Source organism: Helicoverpa zea, chromosome 26 (assembly GCF_022581195.2).
Source record: "Helicoverpa zea isolate HzStark_Cry1AcR chromosome 26, ilHelZeax1.1, whole genome shotgun sequence".
NCBI lineage: Eukaryota > Metazoa > Arthropoda > Insecta > Lepidoptera > Noctuidae > Helicoverpa > Helicoverpa zea.
Window position 1 is genome coordinate 7,860,515 of NC_061477.1, and position 24,023 is coordinate 7,884,537.

At 40.0% G+C, this 24,023-nt stretch overlaps 3 protein-coding genes across 3 annotated transcripts in view; 1 reads left to right on the forward strand and 2 right to left on the reverse strand.

Moving 5' to 3' along the window:
- The first annotated feature begins 255 nt into the window (after positions 1 to 255).
- LOC124642949 (protein enabled) overlaps positions 256 to 24,023 on the forward strand; it is a 113,686-nt gene continuing 89,918 nt past the window's right edge. Inside the window, exon 1 of the mRNA XM_047181749.1 lies at positions 256 to 659. Within this exon, the coding sequence (XP_047037705.1) occupies positions 655 to 659 (5 nt within the window). The 5' untranslated portion in view covers positions 256 to 654. The remainder of the gene's footprint in view (positions 660 to 24,023) is intronic.
- Positions 5,772 to 8,820, reverse strand: LOC124642951. Its single transcript, XM_047181750.1, has 2 exons — positions 6,253 to 8,820; positions 5,772 to 6,155 (listed from the first exon to the last, which is right to left on the reverse strand). The coding sequence occupies exon 1, from the start codon at positions 8,121 to 8,123 to the stop codon at positions 6,396 to 6,398; it is 1,728 nt and encodes a 575-aa protein (XP_047037706.1). The 5' UTR covers positions 8,124 to 8,820; the 3' UTR covers positions 5,772 to 6,155; positions 6,253 to 6,395.
- On the reverse strand, positions 12,263 to 16,111 carry LOC124642948. Its single transcript, XM_047181744.1, has 2 exons — positions 15,576 to 16,111; positions 12,263 to 15,261 (listed from the first exon to the last, which is right to left on the reverse strand). Exon 2 carries the CDS (start codon positions 15,255 to 15,257, stop codon positions 12,621 to 12,623), a length of 2,637 nt encoding a protein of 878 aa, XP_047037700.1. The 5' UTR covers positions 15,258 to 15,261; positions 15,576 to 16,111; the 3' UTR covers positions 12,263 to 12,620.

A 24,023-nucleotide genomic window follows, 5' to 3' on the forward strand; every position in this document is an offset into this window, starting at 1 on the left:
CATTAATATAAGCAAAATACATTAGTTTTATATAAAAAAAATAGTTTCAATATTGTGTAAAATGTTGCCACTTCTGTCTTATTCAAGGTGGACATAGTTTGTCGATAAATCTTAAGATGTCGCTACCAGTTCGGTTTTGGAATAATAATCTGAATGGTGATTGGCTGGGCTTTGGGAGTAGGATATTATCCGCCCAAGTATGGTAGAAATACCGAATAAGGACGAACAATGTAAATTCGCGTTCCGAAACGCGTACTGAACTTCAAAGCTGCAAGTTTGTCAGTCGATGAACGTATGCGTATCGTTCGACGTGGAAGCTTTCGGCGGAAGCTAAGTTGGATATGGTAGTGTGAATCGGACAACATTATACGAGGATTTGCAACCGCCCGGTTCAATGTTCCATTTATTTTCATTCGTTGTCTCGGTGCGGCGCTAGCGTCATCTCGCTCACAGCTTTCCGAAATCGGGAATCGGGACGAAAAAGTGTTTTTTGACAAAAATGGCTACCGAAAGTGTCCCAGACGTGTACACCAGTCGATAATACGGAAATGCTCGTTTGTGTTTGTGGAAATATGCAGTTTATAAGTGAACAATTGTTTCGTGCTGTGCAGTAGTGCATTCGGATTTGTCACGACAAAGGATAAGAGCGTCAAAATGAGGTATGTACAATATAACGAGTTCATCGCTCCTCGGAGCTTTCGTTAGCAAAACAAATAAATAATTACAACGATGATCAAGCTCGCGTCGATCTATTTACGTCCATGTAGTATTTACTGCATCGCCGGTCTTCCTTTTCGTCGGCAGACTGTTTTTTTCACAGAAATTACAACGTAAACACAGCACGGGCGTGCGGTCGTTATGGTTCATCGATTAGTTGATTACGATCGTAATTACATACGTTTATGAATGACATCGTAATTAGAGGCTGTAAAAAAGTGTGCCTTGATCATTCTTGTATGCATTTGTGTAACATAAAAACGTTTCGGATACAATATTATCGATTTTTCTGTGTTGCGCTCCCCCACACGATGTATTAACATGTTATTTTATGTGAAAGTATTGTAAATAGGAATTTAGCAGTGACCTTGTGTGGGTTCAGAGGTAATTTGTTAAATTGGGGCATGGTTTGTCCAATGGGGAGGTCCCTGAGCACCATGTGCGTAATGTTTCCACGAATTGGGGTGTATGGGACCCCCAGGAAGGGTGCACATGACTAATAATACCCCACCCCTATACCACAGTGTGTAAAAATAAACTTTCTTAGAACTCTAATGCAACCTATTACTCAAAAACTTATCAATACTTTTTATCAGTCAGAAGATAGTGTAGTAATTATTTTTACGTTAGATAAGCCAGGTAAATGAACCTGTGATAAATTTGTTTGTTTAATTGAGTCACAATCTGGAGATAGTGAGTTTTGATGTCATATTAATCATGAAATATTTTGCCATTGAGTAGTTCCTGCATGACATCACCACTTTAACATAAAAGGCTAATTTTTATAGGAAGTCACTACTTTAATATAATACAAAACTACTTGAATTAGTTAAGTATTTCCTGGTATGTGTAATTAATCTATTAATGTGTGGCCTACTTCTGCAAAAATGTATGACTAAAGAAATAAGGATAATCATGAATGGATAAAGCCTTATCATAATTTTCATTCATTTGTTATTGCTTTGCTAATTTGCTTTGCCTGAGTAATCCTTTATTTCAGGAATTACAATAAAACCCAGTTGCACTATTAACTATGTATAACAAAAACCAAACTTAAACCAGCTAAAAATGGTCTGGTTAACGTTATAGTTAACCAGACAGTTCCATACGTTTTTTACCATATTCCACCACATTATTGTCTCAAGATTATTAAACTTTCATACAACAGAAGTCTCAAAAAATATTATACTTTTACTATAATTGCCCCAATACTAATAGTTCTAATCAGTCAGCCCTTTAATTAAACCATTTTCACTTAACTCGTTCCATTTCTGGTGCCCATAACAATAATTAACTCTTTCAAGTAATTTTCTATCGCACAACCTACATTCCGCAGGTTACACTCAGCCTTGACACAATTTAATTAATATACAAATGGAAATGGTGTATTACTCAATATATTCTAAGCTATATTTATTAATTACATAGAGGAAATACTAAGAATTACTAATCATGTATGACTAACAAAGTTTTTTCCAAAAAGTAATAAGTCATTATTTAAAGTCACTGCAATATTTGTTCTAGTTATTAGGAGTTTTTTCACTGATCACTTACCCTTATATTCTGATTAAATAATTCATCACTACACAGTATAAAACAAAGTCGCTTTTTCTGGCCCTATGTCCCTTTGTAATATTTTTTTTTTTAATAGATAGAGTGATTGAAAAGGAAGGTTTCTATGTATAATAACATCCATTAAATAATGGGGTAATAATATTATCCCGTGCGTATTATAAAAACAAATTTGAAGAAACCATGTCATCCCGACCTTGTGTATCATAAGTTATACCCTAAAGTATCACTTCCAAGTAAAGCCACTTAATTTATATTGTTTTTTCCATGATCAATTAGATTTAGATTTAGATTACTCGGGCTGGTTTCCGCAACTCCACGACAAAGCGCGTATTTTGCGTGTGAGGGTGATAATGGGTGTTTATTCACTCGATCCACCCCAACTCCTCGAGAAAAGCCAGCAGAGGTTTAATTCTGCTGACTATCTCTTGGATAGTACCTGGGTTACCGAAGTACTTAGCCCTGTATATGGCGGTTTCAGGGCAGTCTAGTAGCACGTGTGCCGCTGTTTCTTCTTCCCCCATGCAGGCTCTGCATAAGGGACTGTCTGTAACTCCTATAACATAGAGGTGTTTATTGAAGGAGCCGTGTCCAGTTAGAACTGCCGTAAACTTACGTAAATTCTGCTTTGATAGGCCCATCAGCTGTTTAGTGAGGCGATCGTTGATGGTCGGGAGGGCCATCTTCGCCTGCCTGCACGCGCTGTGGTTAGTCCAGAGGTGGTTGTGTTTGTGCCTAGTACGCTGTCTTACCAGTGTTCGTAGGTGGCCGAAGGGGAGTGGCAGTATGGGTTCTGGTCCTACTGCTGTTTGGTCTGATCCCCTTCTCGCCAGCTCATCCGCTGCATCGTTGCCTCGGGAGCCACTGTGTCCTTTTATCCATTGAATGGTTATGTTATTTAAACTGCCTACCTTGTTTAACCGTTGGTGGCACTCGTGTATAAGGCCGGAGTTTGCGCAGTGTTTGCTTAGGGCCTGTATTACTGCCATGCTATCTGAGAGTATTCGGATAGAGTGACCGGTTACTTCCCGCTTTATGACTGCTTCGGCCGCTAGGGAGATGCCTATACATTCAGCTTGGAATACTGTATTATGTACTCCTAGGGGTGTGAATATGTGTATGTTTAGGTCTTCTGAGAAGATGCCTGAACCTGTGCCGGTGCTTGTTTTGGATCCGTCGGTGAAAATTCTTAGTTCTTTGGGATTATGTCCCTCGTAACGATGATCCTCAAAAAGTTGGATCCTGTATTTCTTATCGAATATAAAGACTTTGGGTATGCGGTCGTTTATAGCCTGCATAATGGGAAAGTCTGCATAAAGATTGTTTAGTATAGTTGTGTGTTTTGTAGGCAACTTGCTCCAGAGATTAACCGTCTTACCACAAAAACTTTTAAACGTCAGTTTATGCCTTGTCTAAAAAAATGTCAAATTATGACGTTGACATACGGTTCATTTTGCAGCCAAAATTTTTTTAGACAAGTGTAAAACAGGGGTTTATGTTTTTGTAGTAAGGCCATAAGGGTTTTGAGTCTTAGAGCCGTCATTGCTGCTTCTTGCTGTGCAAAGAGGTTCAGCGGCGGCAGACCTAGCATGGCTTCCAACGCTGCCGTTGGTGTTGTCCTCATGCCACCTGTGGCTGCCATGCAGGCTTGTCTTTGGACTCGCGCCAGTTTATTTGCGACTGTAGTTTGGTCGGTTTTGGGCCACCAGACTAAGGCGCCGTAAGTGATCATGGGGCGGATCACTGTTTTGTATAGCCATAGTATTATCTTAGGGGATAAGCCCCATTTCTTCCCTATCATTTTCTTACATTGCCAAAAGGTAATGCTGGCTCTGTTTACTTTATTGTCTATATGATTACTCCATTTCAGCTTACTGTCCAGAGTGACGCCAAGGTATTTGACTTCGTTGGATAGTTTGAGTTCTGTATTGAAGAGTTTAGGTAGTTTGTACGGTCCCAACGTTCGTTTGTTTGTGAACATGACTAACTCAGTCTTGGTGGGGTTTACTGAAAGGTCAAATTCCCTGCACCACTGTTCTACGATTCGTAGGGCCTGTTGAGTAAGGTTGCAGATAGTGTCAGTTACCTTGCCTGAGATGAGGATGGCAAGGTCATCCGCATAACCTATTGTGTAGTCGTGGTTTGCGTTTAGTTTTGTGATGAGATCATTAATCACTAGATTCCACAGGAGCGGGGACAGTACCCCTCCCTGTGGACATCCTCTGGCTATTAGTGCTGATTTGTCATCATCTTCAAAGCGTACCACGCGTTTGCTGAGCATGTTTGTGATCCAATCAGTTAGCATCGGGTTAACTCTGTGTCTGAGTAAACTCGTTGTTATGCTAACGAAGTTTGTTTTATCAAAGGCTCCCTCAATGTCTATAAAGGTGCCAAGGCAGATGCCTTTTTGTTCTATTGCCTCCTCTATCCGGCTTACTACCAGATGAAGCGCTGATTCTGTTGATTTCCCCGAGCTATATGCGTGCTGATTCGGATGCAGGGGGTTGTTTCTTAGCGCACCGTCCCTCAGCTCTCGCTCACATAACCTTTCCAGGGTTTTTAGAGCAAAGGATGTCAGGCTGATTGGTCTGTAAGATTTTGCGCTTGTGTAGTCTCCTTTACCTGGCTTTGGGATAAAGACTACTTTGACCTCCCTCCATTTTTTGGGGACATATCGAAAAGCCAGGCATGCTCTCATTAGTCTTAATAGTCTATATGAGATGTATGGTCCTCCCCATTGCAGGAGCGCTGGGAAGATTCCGTCCGGACCTGCTGCTTTGTATGGGTGGAAGCTTTGAATTGCCCAATGGAGTTTTTCCATTGTGACGATTTTTTGTGCGTATGACCAATCTTCTTCAGTTGGTGTTTGTGTTACCTCATGCCATTCTACATTTTGCGTGAAAACGCATCCTGGGAAGTGGGTCTCAATTAGGACGCGCTTCGTTTCTTCCGGCGATGTGGTATGTGTGTTGTCTGGTTTTCGGAGAGTGCCCAGACCAGGTGTGTTTTGTTGTGCTAGGATTTTCCTTACCCTGTTTGCTTATTGACAGGACTCGATGTTACCACAGAACTTGCGCCATCCCCTGGTACTTCGGAATCTGATGCATTTCTTGTACCTTGATTTGGCCGCCTTATAGTCGTCCCAATCCTCGTCGGCACATGTATTCATTGCTCTGTTTAGAGTTTTTCTCACTTGTTTACGCCTGCGTTCTAGTTCCGCACCCCACCATGGTTGTTTCCCTGGTGTTTTCTGGTATGCAGTTTCGGGGCAGGCTGTTTGATAGCTGTCTATCATTGACTGTGTGAGGTAGCTTACCTGTTCGTCAATTTGTTCTGTGTCCACGTAATTTGTAGGGTCCCCGAGTTGCGCAAGTTTGGTGCTGAGCGTACGGGTGTACGTCGCGCGGTCCGTATTGCGTGGGTTCCGTTTCGGTGGTGTTTCTTGTATACAGACCTGTAGGTCAAAGCGGATCCATCTGTGGTCTGAGCAAGATGCCTCCTTAGAGACATGCCATCCTGTGATTAGCTCCGCTACGCTCTCTGATGCGAGAGTCAGGTCTATAATTGTTTGACTTCGTCTAGTGACGAAAGTTGGTTCTGATCCAGTGTTTATTAGTGATAGGTTGGTTGTGAATAAGTAATCAAATAAGGTCTTACCCCTATCGTTGTGTGTATCCATTCCCCACAAAGGGTGGTGTGCGTTGGAGTCAGTACCGATAATCACTTCCTTCCCTTCTCTCTCGCAGTGATTCACCAGGCGGGCGAGGTCGTAGGGAGGAGGCTCCTCTGCTTCGGGCATGTATACCGAGGCGAGGGTGATCTCCATGTTTAAAGCAGGTTGCTGTATTGAGATGGCAGATTGGTCTCTGCAACAGAAATCTGATAAAAACTGTGTTTTTATGTTTTTTGTTGTATAGATGCACGCCCTGGGATGGTCGTGATGTATGTCTACGTGAATCTTACCTCCAAGATTGGAGAGTCCTCTGATTTGGCCGGCCCTGACCCACGGCTCCTGGATTAGGGCAATGGCCGTGTGTTGAACCTCCAACCATTTGCGCAGCTGAGCCGTCGCGGTTTGGCTGTGGTGGAGGTTTGCTTGGAGGATTTTAATTGTCGACGAAGAAGGGGACGCCATCGCAGATTGCGCCCTCCTCGTCTCCTCCAAGCTGTAGCCCGGCCAGCAGGTCCCCGGACTCGACTTCGTCCCCCTCCAGGTCTGAACCCGTCAGAAGGGCTTCTTCCGGGTCGTCGTCCTGTGAGGGGACGGTTGCGGGTACGGGCACCGCAGGGCCCTCGGTGGGGCCAGCGCCCTCGCTGGTCGTGGTACTTGTGCCAGGCTGTTTCTGGATGGTGAAAGTGGCGGGGTCCCATCCCGGCGGAGTATCGGCAAACTTGCCGTTGTGACCCTGGAATTTCACGTACACCGCACCCAGCCCGAAGGCGAGGCGGCGCCCGGACTTCATCAGGGTCGCGATTTGTTCCTCCGGGATTCCCACCACCACAAAGCTGGCGCCTTGCTGCTTCTCCTGTCTTTGGAGCACCCACCTGTCGACCGCGATCTGCGGGTTCTGGTATGCCAGAATCCGCCCGATGTCTCGCGAGTCGGTGATGGCCCCCTGTTCATTAGGGATCAGGATGCCACACCTGATCCTTCGTGTAATTTCCGACTGGCTCTTGATGATCAGCTGGTGGCCGGTTGAAAGGGCCAAGTCGGCGATGGTTTTTTGAAGCCATGTCAAAGTGTGGTCGTTGGAGCACCACAGCTTCAGGACGCCTTCTGTGTAAACCGGCTTACCATTAAAAGCTGGCCCCGGTTGTTTGTTGTTCGGGGACCATGCCTCCTTTAGGATGGTCTTCTGTATCCCCGTCAGTATCGTGTCCGCTACGTCCTTTGTTAGGATCCCGGTGTGGCCGCATGTAACTGCGATGCACAGGGACTCCTTGGTTGCTTGAGCGTAGCTTACCCGAGGAGTGGCCCGCTTGGACGGGTCCAGGCACTGTCGTTTGCGCTTCCCACGGGGCGAAAGTGTCTCGTTCAGAGCGCGTTTGGCAGCTGTCTGTACCTCACCTGCAGGGCTTATTGTTTCGTCCCCTTCCTTCACCGGCCTGCCGGCCCCCGCGCCCGGCGGACGACCACTCGGTCCAGGTCGGCTTTCGCCTGCCTGGGCCTGTGTACGCCCACCGGCACAGAAGCATGGCTGGCCGGAGGTTGGGGCAGCGGGTAGAGCTGGTGTGTCGGGCGCGGCGTTCGCGTTCATGCGCGCTCGCCTGCGCTGGCGTGGGTTGATCTTCCTCTTCTTGGAGCTCACGCCATGTTGGTTTTGGTTAGGGCGTTGGGGTTGTGGAGTTTGTTTCCCCTTGCCCTTGCGTTTTTGCACCTGCCATGCGGAGGAGAAGTAGTCCTCAGTCCGGGTTACCGTATCCGCGTTGACGGAGGCAGATGGCCCGGAGGTGCCGGCATGTGGAGCAATTTGCTCGGTGTGCTGTGTTATGTGAGGACCGCCGAGGGGGTGAGCCGCCGACGGAACCGTCACGGGGGTGCTTGGGTCGGTACTGGTTTTACCCGTACCTATAACCCTCGCCCTGTTTGTGGAGTCGGTACCAGCTTTACCTGGTCCCTTCCTCCTGCTTTGACGTTTGGTCTTCGGCACGGTTCTCGCCATGCCTGGACCTTTGTCGCATTTGCCCACGGGGGCAGAATGCGCGGTGTTCGCGCAGGTCGTAGGAGTGTCGTCGGCTTTCGCTGACTCCACCCTTACGCCGGTAAAATTTATTTTAGTGTTATCCATATTTTTGATTATTTTAGTTTCATCTACCGAGCTCCCACCCTCCATGGAGCCCGCAACTGGGAGCGCCCTACTGAAGGTAGGCACGCTAGGACTACCCGGTAGATATAGGAACGCGAGGCTGGCTTACAGTGCGACATCGGGCACTCGATCAGGCTGGAGTCTGGAGCAGAAAGTCCCGACTTCCAACCTTCACTTGCACCGTCAGCATGACCTTCACCACCGCTACGGCCGCCCAAGGACGGCTTTCGCGGACCCCACGTCCCTCGCCTGTGGCCCTCTGACGGGACACGATTGGCCATTTCCCTAACCCATGGCTCTAAGGTAGGGCAACCGTTTCGCGTGAAATCCAGACCAAAGGGGGCGTGTTGCCGCACGGACGCATTACCGCCAGCGCCGCTTGGCTCAACCCCCCAGGATTCCTTCATCCCCACTTACGGCGCTCGACTGCGCAGGTCCTAGCGCAGGTGACTGTTTACTCCTACCCGCCATCATCAGAGAATAAGTGATGGACGGGCCCGCAACCACTTAGTCACAAGGATCACGGTAAGGAGTGGAGTTGGATTGTGGAGGGGTTGGGGGAAAAACTGGGAAAGGGTTAGGAGTTTGACTGGGGTTGGAAGTGACTGTATGTGCGAGGGATGGGTATGTGCGCTGTGCACACGACAGGACTTTGAAGGGGTGGGATGGGGGAGAAGCAGCTCTTAGCATAGGCAGGAGGGCGAGACCAAAGTCTTCCCTGCGACCTAAGGTCCCGGGTGACGCCGGTGTTACAGGCTCGAACTGTACCACGCACTTGGAGGCGGCTGGGGAGAACGTCAACCCCCATGATCAAACAATACCTTTTACGAAATTGCTGTTTCGTAAAACATGTCAACTCGGGCCCAAGAGACTCTGTTTAATTTTATCATTGCAAAATAATTCAGTATGGCTCCACGTATTATCCATACTGTATTTCTTCATGAACTGGTCTGTTCAAGGTAGTTCACAAGTTTAATAGTTGAAATATTCATCATCATTGACATTTTTATAACTGTTGTGTTTTAAGCTGGTAGACTCGTAACTGGTTTTTATGTGTAAGACTTTTGCATCATCATCAATTTCTCCCACGATTTTTGGGTCTTGCAAGGCTTTTTTTGCTACAACCTAATAAGACAGTTCAATTGAGAACTAGGTGAATGCTTTCTTTCATCTCTTTTTAAAATATAAAGTAACCTCCTCTAAACTTATTTGTTTTATTTTCTAGGTAGAGGACAATAGAAAAAAAATATATAATTATATTGACACAACACAAATAAAACGCAAAATGAAATAGAATACAAAGCACAAAAAGGATGATTGTGTTTTAAGTAGGTTCAGTTCAGCATTATGCCAGACAGCTAAATTTTCAACTAGACCTAAGCACTCCCAATTCATAAGTGCGGGACCTATATTATTCTTAACAAAATGTGATAACAAATCTATTAAACAAAAACAACCTATGCAAGCTAGCTGGCACTGGGCTGCGGGATTGTTCGAAAGAGTTACCGCGGCCCCGGTACATAAAAGGCCTACGAAGGAACACAATGGGTTTTAGTCAGTAAAAGTCTGATACTCCCTCACCGCTGCTAACCCACAGCGGGAGTCATTTGATGATTTTACCATTGTTAAAAAAAAGCTAGCTGGCACTGTTTGGTATAAAACATGCATGCTACACAAATACTAAAGCACTTTGTCATGTAACAGAAAGTTTTCTTTTTAAAGTCAAGGTTAGTTGAGTCAGCAGCCTTAGTCTTTTCTCATGTTACTTTTAACTGTGTTGTTCTAGAAATAGACACCTTTATTGTATTAGATACTAGGTGTTTCTCTCATGGTTTCACCGGTGTCCTGTAGGAACTACTGCCCCTGCCTGGATAAAAGTAGTCGTAGCGTTCCTCGATGAAAAGAAAAAGTCTTTCACTGTGAACATATGTATTAATTTGTCAGAATATTTTCAATTTTTTCAAGCAAACAAACAAATTGATTAGCTTTATGATATAAGTATGTTTTGACCTATAATATATTGTGATATAAATTCATACACTGTCACAGTTGCCTTTCTTTCTGTAATTAAACCTCGAAAGTAAATATCTATAATACCTAAAATGTCTCTAATAAGTACCTAAAAAAATTTAAACTTTTTATATGTACCTGAACTTATTTCTGATGTTATGTAGTCTCTCATTATCCCATAGTAGATACTTGGTTCGATACCCAGGTCACACATTGATATAGAGCTTTTTAGACAAACTGATGTTAGTGTGTGATGATAATTTACGTCAATTTTTTGCCTTGATGTTATCACCTGAAAACAAAACATCATCAGTTCCAACATCCCGAAATAGCTCGACAATTCTACTTCCTTCCAAACAGACAAACACAATTAGTGACAATTAATGTTTTACATAGTGTAGGGCTGACATGCACACATCATACTCTCATACTAATATTATAAACGTGAAAGTTTGTGAGGATGTATGTTTGTTGCTGCTTCGCGCGCAAATGGATGTATGTATTTTGATGAAATTTGGAAATTAAAATAATAATAAGCTACTTTTTATCCATGTGCAGGAAATAATTCTCTCAGAAAGCAAACGATAATTCCCAACTTTCGCCATCATTGTGTGAGAAGAGCATTGTTGTTGCAGTATTGCAATTAATACATATACGACAAGTAAATAATATTATATAAACCTTATTATATAAACCTACACAATAGGAGTACATAAAAAAACACCTCCCTTTTATTGGAAGTAGGTTAAAAATCGATCGTCGATCTTAGTTTAATAACACCTTTGCAACACTAGGTACCTACTAAAGATTCATCTACTCATTACTTTTGACTGCATTATAAAGTACAGAAGGGCTCAATAAAGTGTTACACAAATATGCCAAGGTGATATGCACGTTTCTAAAGAACTTTATTACTAAATATCAGCTGACTGCCACAACACAGGTGATTTGGAGAAGTACCGATTCTTTAGGCCCAGACTCGCAGCGTATCGGAATGGAGAAGTTCTGAAATAACCAATAGAATTTCGTTTCGTTTCGTCTGATAGAAGTAATGTGTAGAAGAGAATATAACAAACAAATTTGAGTATATTGAAACACCTACACAATAGGTAGATTTAAGTTCTCGTCCCCCATGACGTCTTTTCTACGTTTTCTTGTGTCTTGAGGGCTTCCTAACCAATCTAGGCTTCCAGAATAAAATAATATTTCAAAACATCATTTATGTAACATAATTGCTTGCATGTATCGGGACTATTTTTCTGACAAAAAATACATACATCCGAATTCAAAATCTCATTTTTGTTAAGTAGGATAAAATTCTAGATAGTGACGATTACTACCTATTTCGAGATGCAAAGTCCCAAACTTCTGGACACTGAAACTGAACTTCTGTCTTCTAACTGTACAGTCACCATTTTTAAACGATACCAATCGGCAAGCTACCTCGTTAACGAAATATCGCCTGCAAGATTTGTTCATGTCGTTATGTAGGCGTACGTTATGATACCTAACTCATTAGACTCGTTATATTATAATTAAATTTGTATATCGTAACAATACGTTTTTGAAAGCCTAAAGTAGATCACCGAGACATTAGATATTGAGTCAGCGTGACGAATGGTCATGCCTTCTCTGTATGAGGATAGACGTTTGCTTCAAGACAATATGTTATTATTTTTTGCTAAAAGAAGTTTAATATAGACATAGGTATCATCCTCCGAGCCTTTTTCCAACTATGTTGGGGTCCGCTTCCAGTCTAACCGGATGCAGCAGAGTACCGTGTGTTTTACAAAGAGCAACTGCCTATCTGACCTCCTCAACCCAGTTACCCGGACAGCCCAATAGGTATCTTGGTCATTCTAAGTTAAGAGGTAATTCGTTGTATGAAATGGCGGCACGGGTTTTTTTTTATATATTTTTACTTAAGTATACATTTTTAAATGTAAACAGCTACGTTGAAAACGTTTACAAAGGGTCCAGTCAATTTTTTGGTTTTATCTCGTTTTATAAGTGACCAGGGGAAGTACGCAATACAGGGGAGAGACTAGGTGTACAGGGGAAGATACTTCATGAACAGGGAAGAGATAAAAAAAATTAACTAGGTTATTTTTAAGAATCATCTTTATTTATTTTAATTATGAATTATTTATAATCAGACTTTTCATTTCTTAGCAGTCTTCTTTGTTTATAAAATTAAATGCTTCCTATGTGCTAGGTACAAAACATGAAAAACAGTAATAAAAAGAAACAAAAACAAAAAAATCTCTTTTGAATAACAGTATTAAACTGTGCTTGTGCTTAAGCTACAAAAACAATTTGAAAAAGATGTATTTTTCTTGTCTATCAAAACAAAACTACCTATAAATATATAACTTTTCTATCAATAGGCAATAATTAAATAAAAAGAAACAAAAACTAAAAATACTCTTTTAAATAACAGTATTAAACTATGCTTGTGCTTAAGCTATAAAAACATTAAAAACTTTTAAAGGTAACTAAAAAATACTTTTTTTTCTAAAAGCCGCGTTCGAAGACATCAACGGATTCATTAAAAGCGTAAAAAATACGCTGCCCCTTCATTTTTAAGTCAGGGGCAGGTAGTTCTTTTATAACCTGATCCCAGGTGATGAAAGAAATATCGTCATCATTAATTTTAAAGTTCTTTCCAGTTTCATCACAGATTTTACAAAATACAACTTGAACTTCATTACTTTCTTCAACACCTGTGCACATTGCAACATAACGATATTCTGTTTTTCTATCTTGAAGTTTAACCAGCACAAAGTCCCCATTGCAGAATGTTTTTTTTCCAGATGTTGAGGGCTTTGGATCTTCTTTGTGCATTCTGGTTATATTGCTTGTGGTAGGTACAGAAACTTGTATTTCTTGAGGCTTCTTCATACGTTTTTGATATGCAATTTGAATTAGTGGCTCATCATCTGAATCGCTAGCTCCGTATACATCATCAACATGTAGACGAAATTCAGCATGTGTTTGTGGATAATCCAAAGTACCCAACTGAAAATGACGACATAACTCAGAGTCACAGAAGCAGCTCAAACTTTTCAATATTAGACAATTGGGTACGAATACGCAACCGGTAACTTGGTGAACCTTTAGTGTTCCTGAAAAAGTCTTTATACCATCAGTAGATCCCAATCTTTCTGTTTTTTCAGTTATTTCTGAGTCATCTATTGTGAAAACTTTAATATTTGGACAGGTTTTCTCAAGGGCTTTGGCTAAGTCATCTATTGATGAAATATCGGTGCCACTCGCAACTAGTCGATCAGCAGTTCTCTTGCAAGTTGCACCCACTCCATCAGGAGCTCCCTTACCGTGACCTGCTTCATGGAAATTCCACGTGAAATTTTGAAGCCTGGGGTAGAAAACATCCAACATTGTGGCCAAAACCTTGAACATAATTTTGTTACGATATTGGGTGACCGGCCCATCGCTCAAGAAATGTAAATTCGTAACAGTAGCCGGCAGACGGTCAAGTACGGGTTGTAAATGGGCCCAAATTGCAGGAGGTGAGTGCGATAAATTTTGTGACAAAGTGCAATAACAATCGATTTTTAACTCTTGATCGACGTCTTTAGTGTACACTACAACAGTGTGCATACTTATTTGCTGTCTCGATCCTCCGAAATGGAAGGATTGTACTTCTTCAGAGTATTTTGTGAGATAATTTTCACTGAAATCTACATGTATTATTGCTTCCGACTCAGTAAGGGACTCTTTTTTCGTTTTTATAGCTTGGTATTGGTGCACTATGTTTAGTTCGTGATTCAAAAACTTGTCCATCTTTGATTCCAAATCCAAAATTAAGTCCCTTGGTTGAATCTGTAGTGTGGTTTTAACGCATTTCGTTACAGTCCGTGGTTTTTTATTTTTTAAATCGACAATATCTTGGCGTACACTTTGCCACTTGCTGTAAAATAGTGGAATCGAGTTGTCGAATTCCTTGTAATGGAGCCCTTTGTTTAAACACGCCTTGCACTCGCGTGATAAACATTTTTCATTGAATCTATTGCAGCAAACTTTATTGAGAAGATCCACGTGGTTAGAGACAGATATTAGCTTAGCATTGTAAAGTGACTTAAGTGTTAAATCTATATTGCTGTGGGTAACACACATGCAAGTGTTACGATTGTCACAGCGTGGTTGGACGACCCAAAATGGTCGGAGGTTGCAAAACATTGCGTAGGATATTTTCATGTGTGTCTTTTCCACAAAACGTTTGTGCAAGTTGAGTAAAGTATCTAGCATAACTCGTTTTTGCTTACGCTCGCCCTTTTTCGTTATAAAGTCTTTTTTTCCTGCACAAAGTCTACTGCTTGACTCATCTTCCATAAATTTGGCTATGCTCGTCTTCAATTTCTCACAGTTTATTCTTGAGCTGCGTTCTATATCTAACAGTCTTGATTTCTTGCTTATGTTACTTAAAGGTTTCATTTTCATTTCTTTCGACAAAACATCATACTTTTTTACTATTTTCCCGCTTAACACTCTCCTGAAGACTCTTTTTTCTTGATTAGTGGTGAGATTTGAAAAATTTTCATTAAGTTGTTGGGTAACAACTTCACTGAAAAGTAGTTTCTTCTTTATAGTTTCTTTGTCGGCTGCACTTACTGCACTTACTAGTGAATTTACTTTAGTGTTGGGTGTGATAAGAGGTGGTTTTTTCATCCGTTGTACTTGTTTTTTGTAGCGTTGGACTGCAGATTTAAGTTTAGCTATTTCTTCCGCTTGTTTTTTTATTTTTAGGTTTCTTGCTTGTCTTGCTCGAGCTGCCTTTTGCTGTGCTGCCTGCTTTCGCCTGTTTATATTTTGAGGAGGCGGTGGGCCTTCATCGTCTGAACATGGTGGTGTTACAAAAGAATTACTTATATCTTGGAGTGCTAAACGTCTTCTACGAATTTTTGCTTTTTCTCTCCATATTTTTCTAGCCTTCCGCTGCTCTCTGGGTGTCATTTGGTTCACAGTCTTAATAGTTCCTTTATCTTTCTTCTTCTCATATTTTTCCCTTTCCTTAACTCTTTGTTGGGCGTACTTATCCGGGTCATTTTTAATTCTTTGATAACGTAATCGTTCTGCTATCCTCTTCTTTTCAAGCCGTTCTTCACGCGTCATTTTTTTTCGAGGTGCCATTTTTCTGTAAATAAAACGTAATATTGTATTATAAAGCTAAGATAAGCATAACGCCAAGTAAAGGATTAGAGAAAACTAGAAGTATTAATGGAAACGCGTAAAAATGTATCTCCCCTGGACATTAAATATCTCCCCTGCCATCAAAAGAGCCAGGGGAAATACGCCAGGGGAGATACATTTTCGATAGAAATCTAAAATAGCCGTAAAAGTATTTCGCGCACGTCATTCACACACAAACATAACAATGTATACACTATTCATAGTAAATATTGAAGTATATATTAGTATTTTAACAAAAAAATGCAATGTAAAACTTACCAGAGGAAAGACTGCATTCACTCGAACACTTCTGCACCCAGCGAGTGGCGTGGTCGAAATGGCCGACAATAATGGCGGCGCAGTTGCTTATGCGCCGTTTGCTGCTAACTTCACGTTACATACTATGCGTCCAAGGTCACAACTTCCACAGACTAGAAGAGCAAAACTGATTTTTGAACGAAAACAAAAGACCAGGGGACGAGACACGAAACACGTTGGACAAATTTCAGTGTTCATATTTTTTTTAAAGAATTGGAATAAAAGCACTTTTACTTGTAAGATACTATTACTAAGTTTACTGTACTTATGAAATTAAAGAATTTTAAATGATTATTGAATTTTAATACATTCATAATTACTGATATACAAATAAAGTCGGTTGGGGGACAGACCAGGGGAGAGATATTTTTCTTATATTAGAGCTTATTGTGACTTAATTACGTACATTTCTGCAATAAATTTTAGTGACCACGTAGAAAACATTTAGTTTTAAGTGATAAATAGGTTATTTGTAAAGTTTATTGAAAAAAAAGATATTTTTTTGTCGTTGCCGTCGAAAGTACCTCTTAACTTAGAATCACCCATCTACCTCTTGGTTAGACTGGGACGTTGGCCCAGCAGTAGGTAAAAATATAACGCGATACTTCAGAAGACAATATATCTTTATCGTTTTCCTATAACAAGTTTCATACTTTAGTTTCATACATATATGTAGAGATATTTAGAAAAATATAAGTGCTTAGGCCAGTGACGATTACCAATTATGGCAACGAACTAATCTGCGTCCAACGTAGGGCATAGGATGGTTTCAACCGTCAACAATTATCCATATAGCCTTCAGAAGCTTGAAGAAGCTGCTTCGAACAAAAACTGGCAGACATTTGTACTAGTAAGGAGTTAATGGTTTTACTTGTAAATGTAATGCAAATGTAAGGCTGAATAGCTTCTAATGTGATGTGTTTAGAATACCAGTGACCTAATACAAACAAGAAACTTGTATAAACATCTAGTTAGATGATCCTTTAATAATAACATTCGTCCTTTCGGATTCACACCGACATAAATTGTATATTAGTTTAGTCTTTGTCACGATCAAATCATACTTAATATATTGGTAAAAACGTATGAAAATCCTTTAATAGTTTGTTGCAAACACACAGACAAATGGCACTCATGGTTTCTCCCGCGTCCCGGGAGCTATTACCCACACCTGGATAAAAGGTATATATGTATTTTGATCTAAGCTATGATGCGGCTAGTTATTTCATCAAAACCCATAGTGGTTTTTGCATAAAGGAGTAGGTAACAAACACTCATGCACAATACCTCGTTTATAATCTTAGTATGATATGATAATAGTCCCCTTTCACAGTTTTGCAATACATAAGCCCGTATGTTAAAATCAGTTGTCTTGTAACACATGCGAGCTTCGCAATGCACGGCGAAATGGTTCTCGGAATGGGTTGCATTGTAATACTGCAGTTGCATCATATGTGATATAAAAACTAAGTGATTGTTCTCAAAGAGGAACACTTTTACTTGGTAGGTCTTCATACTAGCGAGTATACCTCTAGTTGATAGTTCGTGCCAGTTAACTTTGCATTTCTGAAGTTAGCCATTTGAGTTTTTTTTGGTTTTCACGCTTTAAAGTAAATAAATAAATACATACATAACTATTTCACCAGATCTTTGATAAATAGTCTTTATATTTGAGCACGCTTCTTGATCGCCGTTCTAAAGTCAATAGAAAAAATCTTCTGCCCTACATACATAGCTTTGAAAATTGAAACAGTACTAAATATCGATTTACTATTAGCATGAAAAAAACTAATGAATTTCAAGGAAATATTCAATCAGAAAGAAAGAAAATCTTGTGCACCATTTGCATAACAGGTTACGCAAGAAAAAGTTGAATTTTCTTTGATTGGTTTTTGTACTGGCATTATACAAAACATTAGAGGAACTCGTGGCTTAGAAACAACCGCATGACTCGACTAGTCATAAGGTCACATCACAACGCTAAATGCGGTCGGTCTGTGGATGTTTTTTTAACCAATGTTATTAAATAAAAAGTCATTTATTCAAAGTAGGTTGAAAATCAGCACTTTTTGAAGGTCTTTACAAAATACAGCCCCCAAAACGCCCGCCTTTCACTTCCTATGTGTTTTGCTGGGAAGAAGTGATGGAACAAACTCCCCATATATCGAGAGCCTCCGTGTTTTGGAAGGTACGTTAAATTGGTGGGTCCCAGTTTTCATTTGAATATCTTTGGCAATCATTACTGGTCAGACGGCATCAGGTCTGAAATAGTTACGGTTGTACCAAAGGTAACTGTGTTGAGGAGCCTGGTAAACACTGGTACTCAGCTGCATCCGATTAAACCACAATCAGGTTTAACTACAACTCAATTAACAAACAAAGCAGTAATCAATACTGCGCTTATCATTGTCGACCTTGCTTGCAGTCGATTAATGCCCTTTGGTCGGCGGAGTGAGGAATGCGCATGATTACACTAGAGGTATTAACTGGCACATCCGTGGATGTGTGCTCGGTTCATTGTGCGGTGTACAGTCCTGGAGAAATTTGTGGTTATAACTAGTTTTTGTAGGCTTTTTAGTCTAAATTCTTGAGAAATGCGGGGTAACAACTAAGTTAGTGGAAGCGAAAGGAAGGGAGGAAAAAGGAGAAGGAAACTAAACTCCTCTTTTTTGGCCTGAGAAAATAGTTGACCTAAATATTCTAAAAAACCGTTCGGCAGTCTGTAAATATGGAGAGTATAATAATACGTCTTTATCTAACTGATGCTAGGTGATAAAGGACTATGTGACTTGGTCAACATATTGAATTATTAGCTGACTGAGACTTGATTAAACCTAGAAGGGTTTTATAAGCACGCTGTGACCACCTTTACTCTGGAGCATTGATGATTTGAGACTTTCCTGGTTTCCTCAAGATCCTTTCACCAACTTTACTCAGTGATTGGTGTCTAAGATGCAGTTTAGAAGGCAACTCTTTCGGTATCAAAATGAAGTCTTTTAAAAACTACACAACCGCTCAACAATTCACTCATTCGTAGCGTAACCGTACGTTCAGCTTCAGCTTTACAAACATTTTCAATAGCAAAAAACGTGCACGTACAAAATGTAGGTATTGTAAACGCAACACAGTTGTGTTCGCCAGTCCACATCAGTTCTAGCCTAGTTTAATATATTATGTGGCACGAGCGCGTCCGCGTTTTGTAACTAGTGCAGCAGACGTTTGTTAATTGTTTGCTATTGTACCGGGTTAGTTTTGTTGCTGAATATGTGGCTTCTGATTAGTTACCTTTTAGGGACAATGATGTCTGTAAGTTTGAAGGTACACGCAAAATATCATTTGGGTCATAACATTTTATGGCAATCGCAATCATTTATTGTTAAACAGACTTCGAAAACTACATATATTCCACGTCTATGTAAAAAAGAATGAAAGACAATTTATCTGTAATGTTGAACCATTAAAAAAAAATATTGCATTTGCATAGTAGCTGATGTCAAGCATGAGGTTTGGTAATACTAAAAATAAAACCAAAAATAACAGACTACACTTGCTTCACAGCAAAGAAGGCTTCATTACAAAACCTTCGCTTAATCTGCAATTACCTCCCAATCATAAGGTGACATGTTATTGACAACAGATTATGCATAACCAACCTGAAATCGAAAGTGAACGAATCAAGTCCAACCAGTTGTGGCTTACAGTCTTTAACCTGACCTCCGGACGACATAACTGATATCTCGAAATGCTGGTAGTTTAACTAGTAACTAGAAAATCGCTTTTACTAACCCCGAAGATACGAGATTTCAGGATACGACCATTTTGGATCGCACGCAGGGAGAGTTGGCGCCAAGCCAACTTGCAGTTTGCAATTTATATGTCCTTCACTCGCTTTAATTAAAGTTGTAATAATGATGGGTTTGTTTACATTTAATTATTACTTGTATGTATTTTCGATGTGGATTTATCACTGAACTTTGACGATGTTACGTTATTGCTAAGATATCATACAGTACATATAGTTGTACTTATCATTTGTTCTATAAAAACTGAATGTTTCTTCAAATTCTCTTTCTAGTAAGTCGTCAATCCTTTCCAAAACATTTCAAGCTTTTTTTATCACACAAACTTCACTATGTATAGTATGTTACGCTGTAATTAACTTTAAAGGACCCTAAAATTCTTCAAAACATGCCGTATCCGAACTTCAAATATTTGCCTTCTCAAACCATACATTTGGATGCCCTTAAAAAGTCGTTTAGCGACATTTTATACGCCGGACCATTGCGATTAATCGCTCAGTCAGTTATTTCCGTCGCAACCGAGCTTTCGATTGCGTTTTTGTACGTTTTATTATAACATCGATGCGTCAGTGTGTAGTCATTATTTTGCATTCCTCTTTCATGCGCAAGAGTCGATCGTTATAAATCGGTGGCGCTTTCATTATTCTCTTGATTAGATCATTTTATTGGTTTTACATGAACTTTAGACGTTATTTAAATCGGTTAAAAAGGTCTTGTTTTGGAGAACGTTACAACTTTAAAGATACCCATTTTTAGAGATAATGAAGTAAGTAATAAATTTTGAAATCATTAATGTTATTCGCTGCTTGATTAAATGGCTTAAATGCCAATGAATGAAAATGCTGATAATCGTCAGCGAAATCAAAAGAACAATCATTGAATCAACCACAAAAAAAGATGCACGCGCAACAAAAACTCGATTTGAATACTACCGCATCGCAATGAGACAATACAAGCAATACGTTTAATTTTAGGGTTCTGTAGGCAAAGTATAAAACGGGACAACAGTATTTAAACTAAGCTGTCCGTCTGTTACCACGCTGTATCTTATGAACTGTGATAGTAAGTCAGTTGATTCATGATTTATAGATGATGTCGTTGCCGTTATTAACACCCGTTGTAAAGATTGGGTGTTACAAGTTTGACGTGTCTGCCTGTGGCATCGTAGCTCCCAAACGAATGATCCGATTTTAACGCGGTTTTTTTTTTAACTACAAATACCGAAAAGTAGAATTAATAAATATTTTAGAATGCTCCCGTGATTTTTGTCTGTTGGTACGGAATCCTTCGTACTCGAGTCCGACTCGCACTTGACCGTATTTTGGATAACCGCCCATGCAGCTATAATCACATGACAATGGCTACGTGATACCAATGAATATTAAAGTCTGAATAAGACAGGAAACAACGGGTCTGTTGGTTATAGAGTATAGCGCCAATTGTTCCGGCCGAATTAGGCATAGGCTTGGTTCAATCGATTTGATGAAACGAATATCGAATGATGGTTTTGTACTTCGGTTGTGTAGTGTCTATTTTTAGATGTTTGTGACTGGTCTTTTATTGCATTTGTGTAGATTTAGTGTCGTTAGTTCGTCGTTTTAAATTATTATCGCTGTTAAATCGCGAATTTTGCAACGCGTTGTTTAGAACCAAAAGCATTGTTAAAATGTTTAGCGAAAACATGACGAGAGAACCGAATTAGAAAGCTTTTATAGACCATGCTTTTTCAGAAGATATTAATGATATTTGAATCATGATTCATACTCTGAAATAAGCAAATCTTACAGGAAAAATCCTCAAGAACTATTGAACAATTATTGCAAAGTCAAACGCTTTACATTTAAATACGCAGCATTACTTGAACACAGCAACTCAACATAAATCACTGCAACAAAAGAGTTCCCACCATTGTAAGACATGAAAGAAAGCTTTGACATGGAGGGTCAGTATACAAATAAGTAAAAAACATAACCCTCTTTCTATAGCCGCGGTCGGCCAAGACACGTCATCAAGACATTGTGTAGAAATGACTAATGACACCTCAGGAGTACCTAACTATCCAAGTATTTTTAGATACAGATAGATAAAAAACCGATTGTTGGCCCTGATACAATTGGTCAGAAAATTAAAGAAAATAATAATATACCGTACAAATTGTATGTCGTTCTTAACTGTACTGATGATCAAATATGACGTCTATCTCATTACGATACCATGAAATTTGGCAGTGAGAAAATGCATAGCTAGTATTTTGCTTGCTCCTGGTTGCGTATACCGTTGAAGAGCAAACAGTGATTTAAAAATTGGACTTTAAATTGAGGTAAATTGGTACAGCGGAGTGCAAACTGTCTGTCTGAAAGATTTATTTAGGTCTAGCACGAAGACTGAGAAAATTATGTCAATGTAGAGAAGAAGCATCATTATAATAAAATATGGTCAGTATTGTCCTTGAATAAAAATATTTTCTAAATAATACCTAATTTCTCAAACTAGGATAATGAATGTTTAGTCTTTTTTCCAGCGAAAGAAAAATTGGCGCAAAAGCGAGATAAATAGCACAGGAAATCCGGAGTTTGCGTCAAAGGAAGGACCAAAATTTGGAATTTCCTGCAAAATTTATCTGAAAGCTTTAAAAACTTATATTCTTAACAACAGAAAGGAAAGTTGTCCCAGAAAGTTCCATCTATTCCTTAATTCAATAGTATCCATTACCTGTCTTCAGTGTTTACTAAGTCAGACAAAGTCTTTGTGAAGTTTCTAATCTCATACAATTTAGTTATAGCGTTAGCCTAGTTTATTTATATTCGTATTATTATTTATTTTTCTCCCTCTTATTTCTTTGTGATTGTAGCACTTACTCCTTGGGCATACGTCATTCGTTATGGCGTCGTTTTTGAATTTCTTGTCTATTGCTTTGTGGCTTGTGGCATGTGACACACGCACACCTTATGATTCCGAAAAATGCCGTCATATCCCTTGAGTCAAACCTTTCGTAAAAACTAATTCTAAGTCTTTATAATTACCGCCCACCATATAGCACTCTTACTTTACAAAATCCTCATTTACTGGCAGTTGCCACAAAGAATTCCACCTCCTCATTCCATTAAAACTGTAAAACACACTTCCTGAACGTATAAAGTCAAGAAATTCTTTCTCAGATTGAGTGGGAACTTACCGTAGTCCGTAATCTTTGCCATCGGACACACATCATAATCTTCCGTCACGGTAAACTGGTCTTAGATGAGCAGATGACCATGTAAATGGGGTTTGGACATGTGAGCTTCGTTTATTGTATGGGTTTCGGTCTTCGTTATGGTGGTTTAATGCCCGTTTTCACCAACAACCTCTTACCGTTTCCCTATCTAAAAGCTACTTTTAATAAGGACCCCTCCCAATTTGACACCTACCTAAATTCATTTTCACCACACTTGTACATGGATCCCTTAAGTAAGTGACAGATTACTAGTTCTACAAACGATAATGCAAAGTCGATATTTTATCGATAAAATGATTTTTCTGTACTTCTTAAGAAATAAACGTCTATCGAGTATATATTACTAAAGCCTGTGAGTTTTTTTTCTTGTGATGTTATTTTAATTTAACTTAAACTACATTACGTTATGTTTCATGCAATAAAACAGTAAAGAGGTTTTCTATAGGTGAATTTTTACCTATGTCATTCGCGCGTTTGTCAAATTGACTGATGTGTATGTGTACATAGAGTGAGGTTAATTTTGGGTTTATTATTGTTGAATAGATAAGTTTATTTTGGCAGAGAAGAGAAAACGAGGATAAACCTTTCTTGCAGAAGAAAAAGACAAGCTAGTGAAATTGCTGACGTCTCATAGAGACACATAAACAAAAAACGGATGGGACCACGAACGAAGCTTGGATCCAGTCACAAATAGTTTTAATGCGATAGGAACCGTTTACAGGTAAATGTGAATAATATCTGTGTATAATAATATAAGATATTGCCGTTCAACTGTGTTCCTTGTTTTACTGTCGGCTTCATTGTATTTTTGTTCTCCATGAGTTGATGGATTTAAGTGTGGGGTTAAAATTATAGATTTATTATATTTATTTAGTTTCAGGTGGTGCGAGAAATTGGAAAGACGTGTAAAAACATGCTGCGCTTAGCCCACCTCAAATTGAATTGGTGCAGGAGGATGATGATAATGTTTGGTACACCATATGAGGACTAATATTAAAATATTTGTTTACTATCTTTGTTTTAATTTACATAATTTATTATGTTCAATGTTGGCCTACTTCTTACCTCCAGAGGGTATCACCTAGGAGATAGGCTCCTCCATATTCACCATTTTCGAATCATTGGTATCTACTGCAGTTTTGGTATTTAAGGCCTATTCAAACCTGAGCGATATTCGCTGCCGCTGTGGGTAAAGGTAGATACCGCGCCGGTTTCGCTCAGGTATTTAGTATCAAGTATAGTTACCGGCACGGATATTGAGCTCTCGGCGGAAGAGTGGGGATCGCTTTGCGCACTGTACACAAGGCAATAAACCAATAAATGGCTTCTGCGCAGGTGAAGGTCAGGGCTCAATATCCGTGCCGATAACTATACCGCGGCTAGAGCGACCTGACC

Bases quoted from the DNA above. Each gene is read 5' to 3' on its own strand.
- LOC124642951 (XM_047181750.1), bottom strand. From the start codon at position 8,123: ATGGAGGGTGGGAGCTCGGTAGATGAAACTAAAATAATCAAAAATATG.
- LOC124642948 (XM_047181744.1), bottom strand. From the start codon at position 15,257: ATGGCACCTCGAAAAAAAATGACGCGTGAAGAACGGCTTGAAAAGAAG.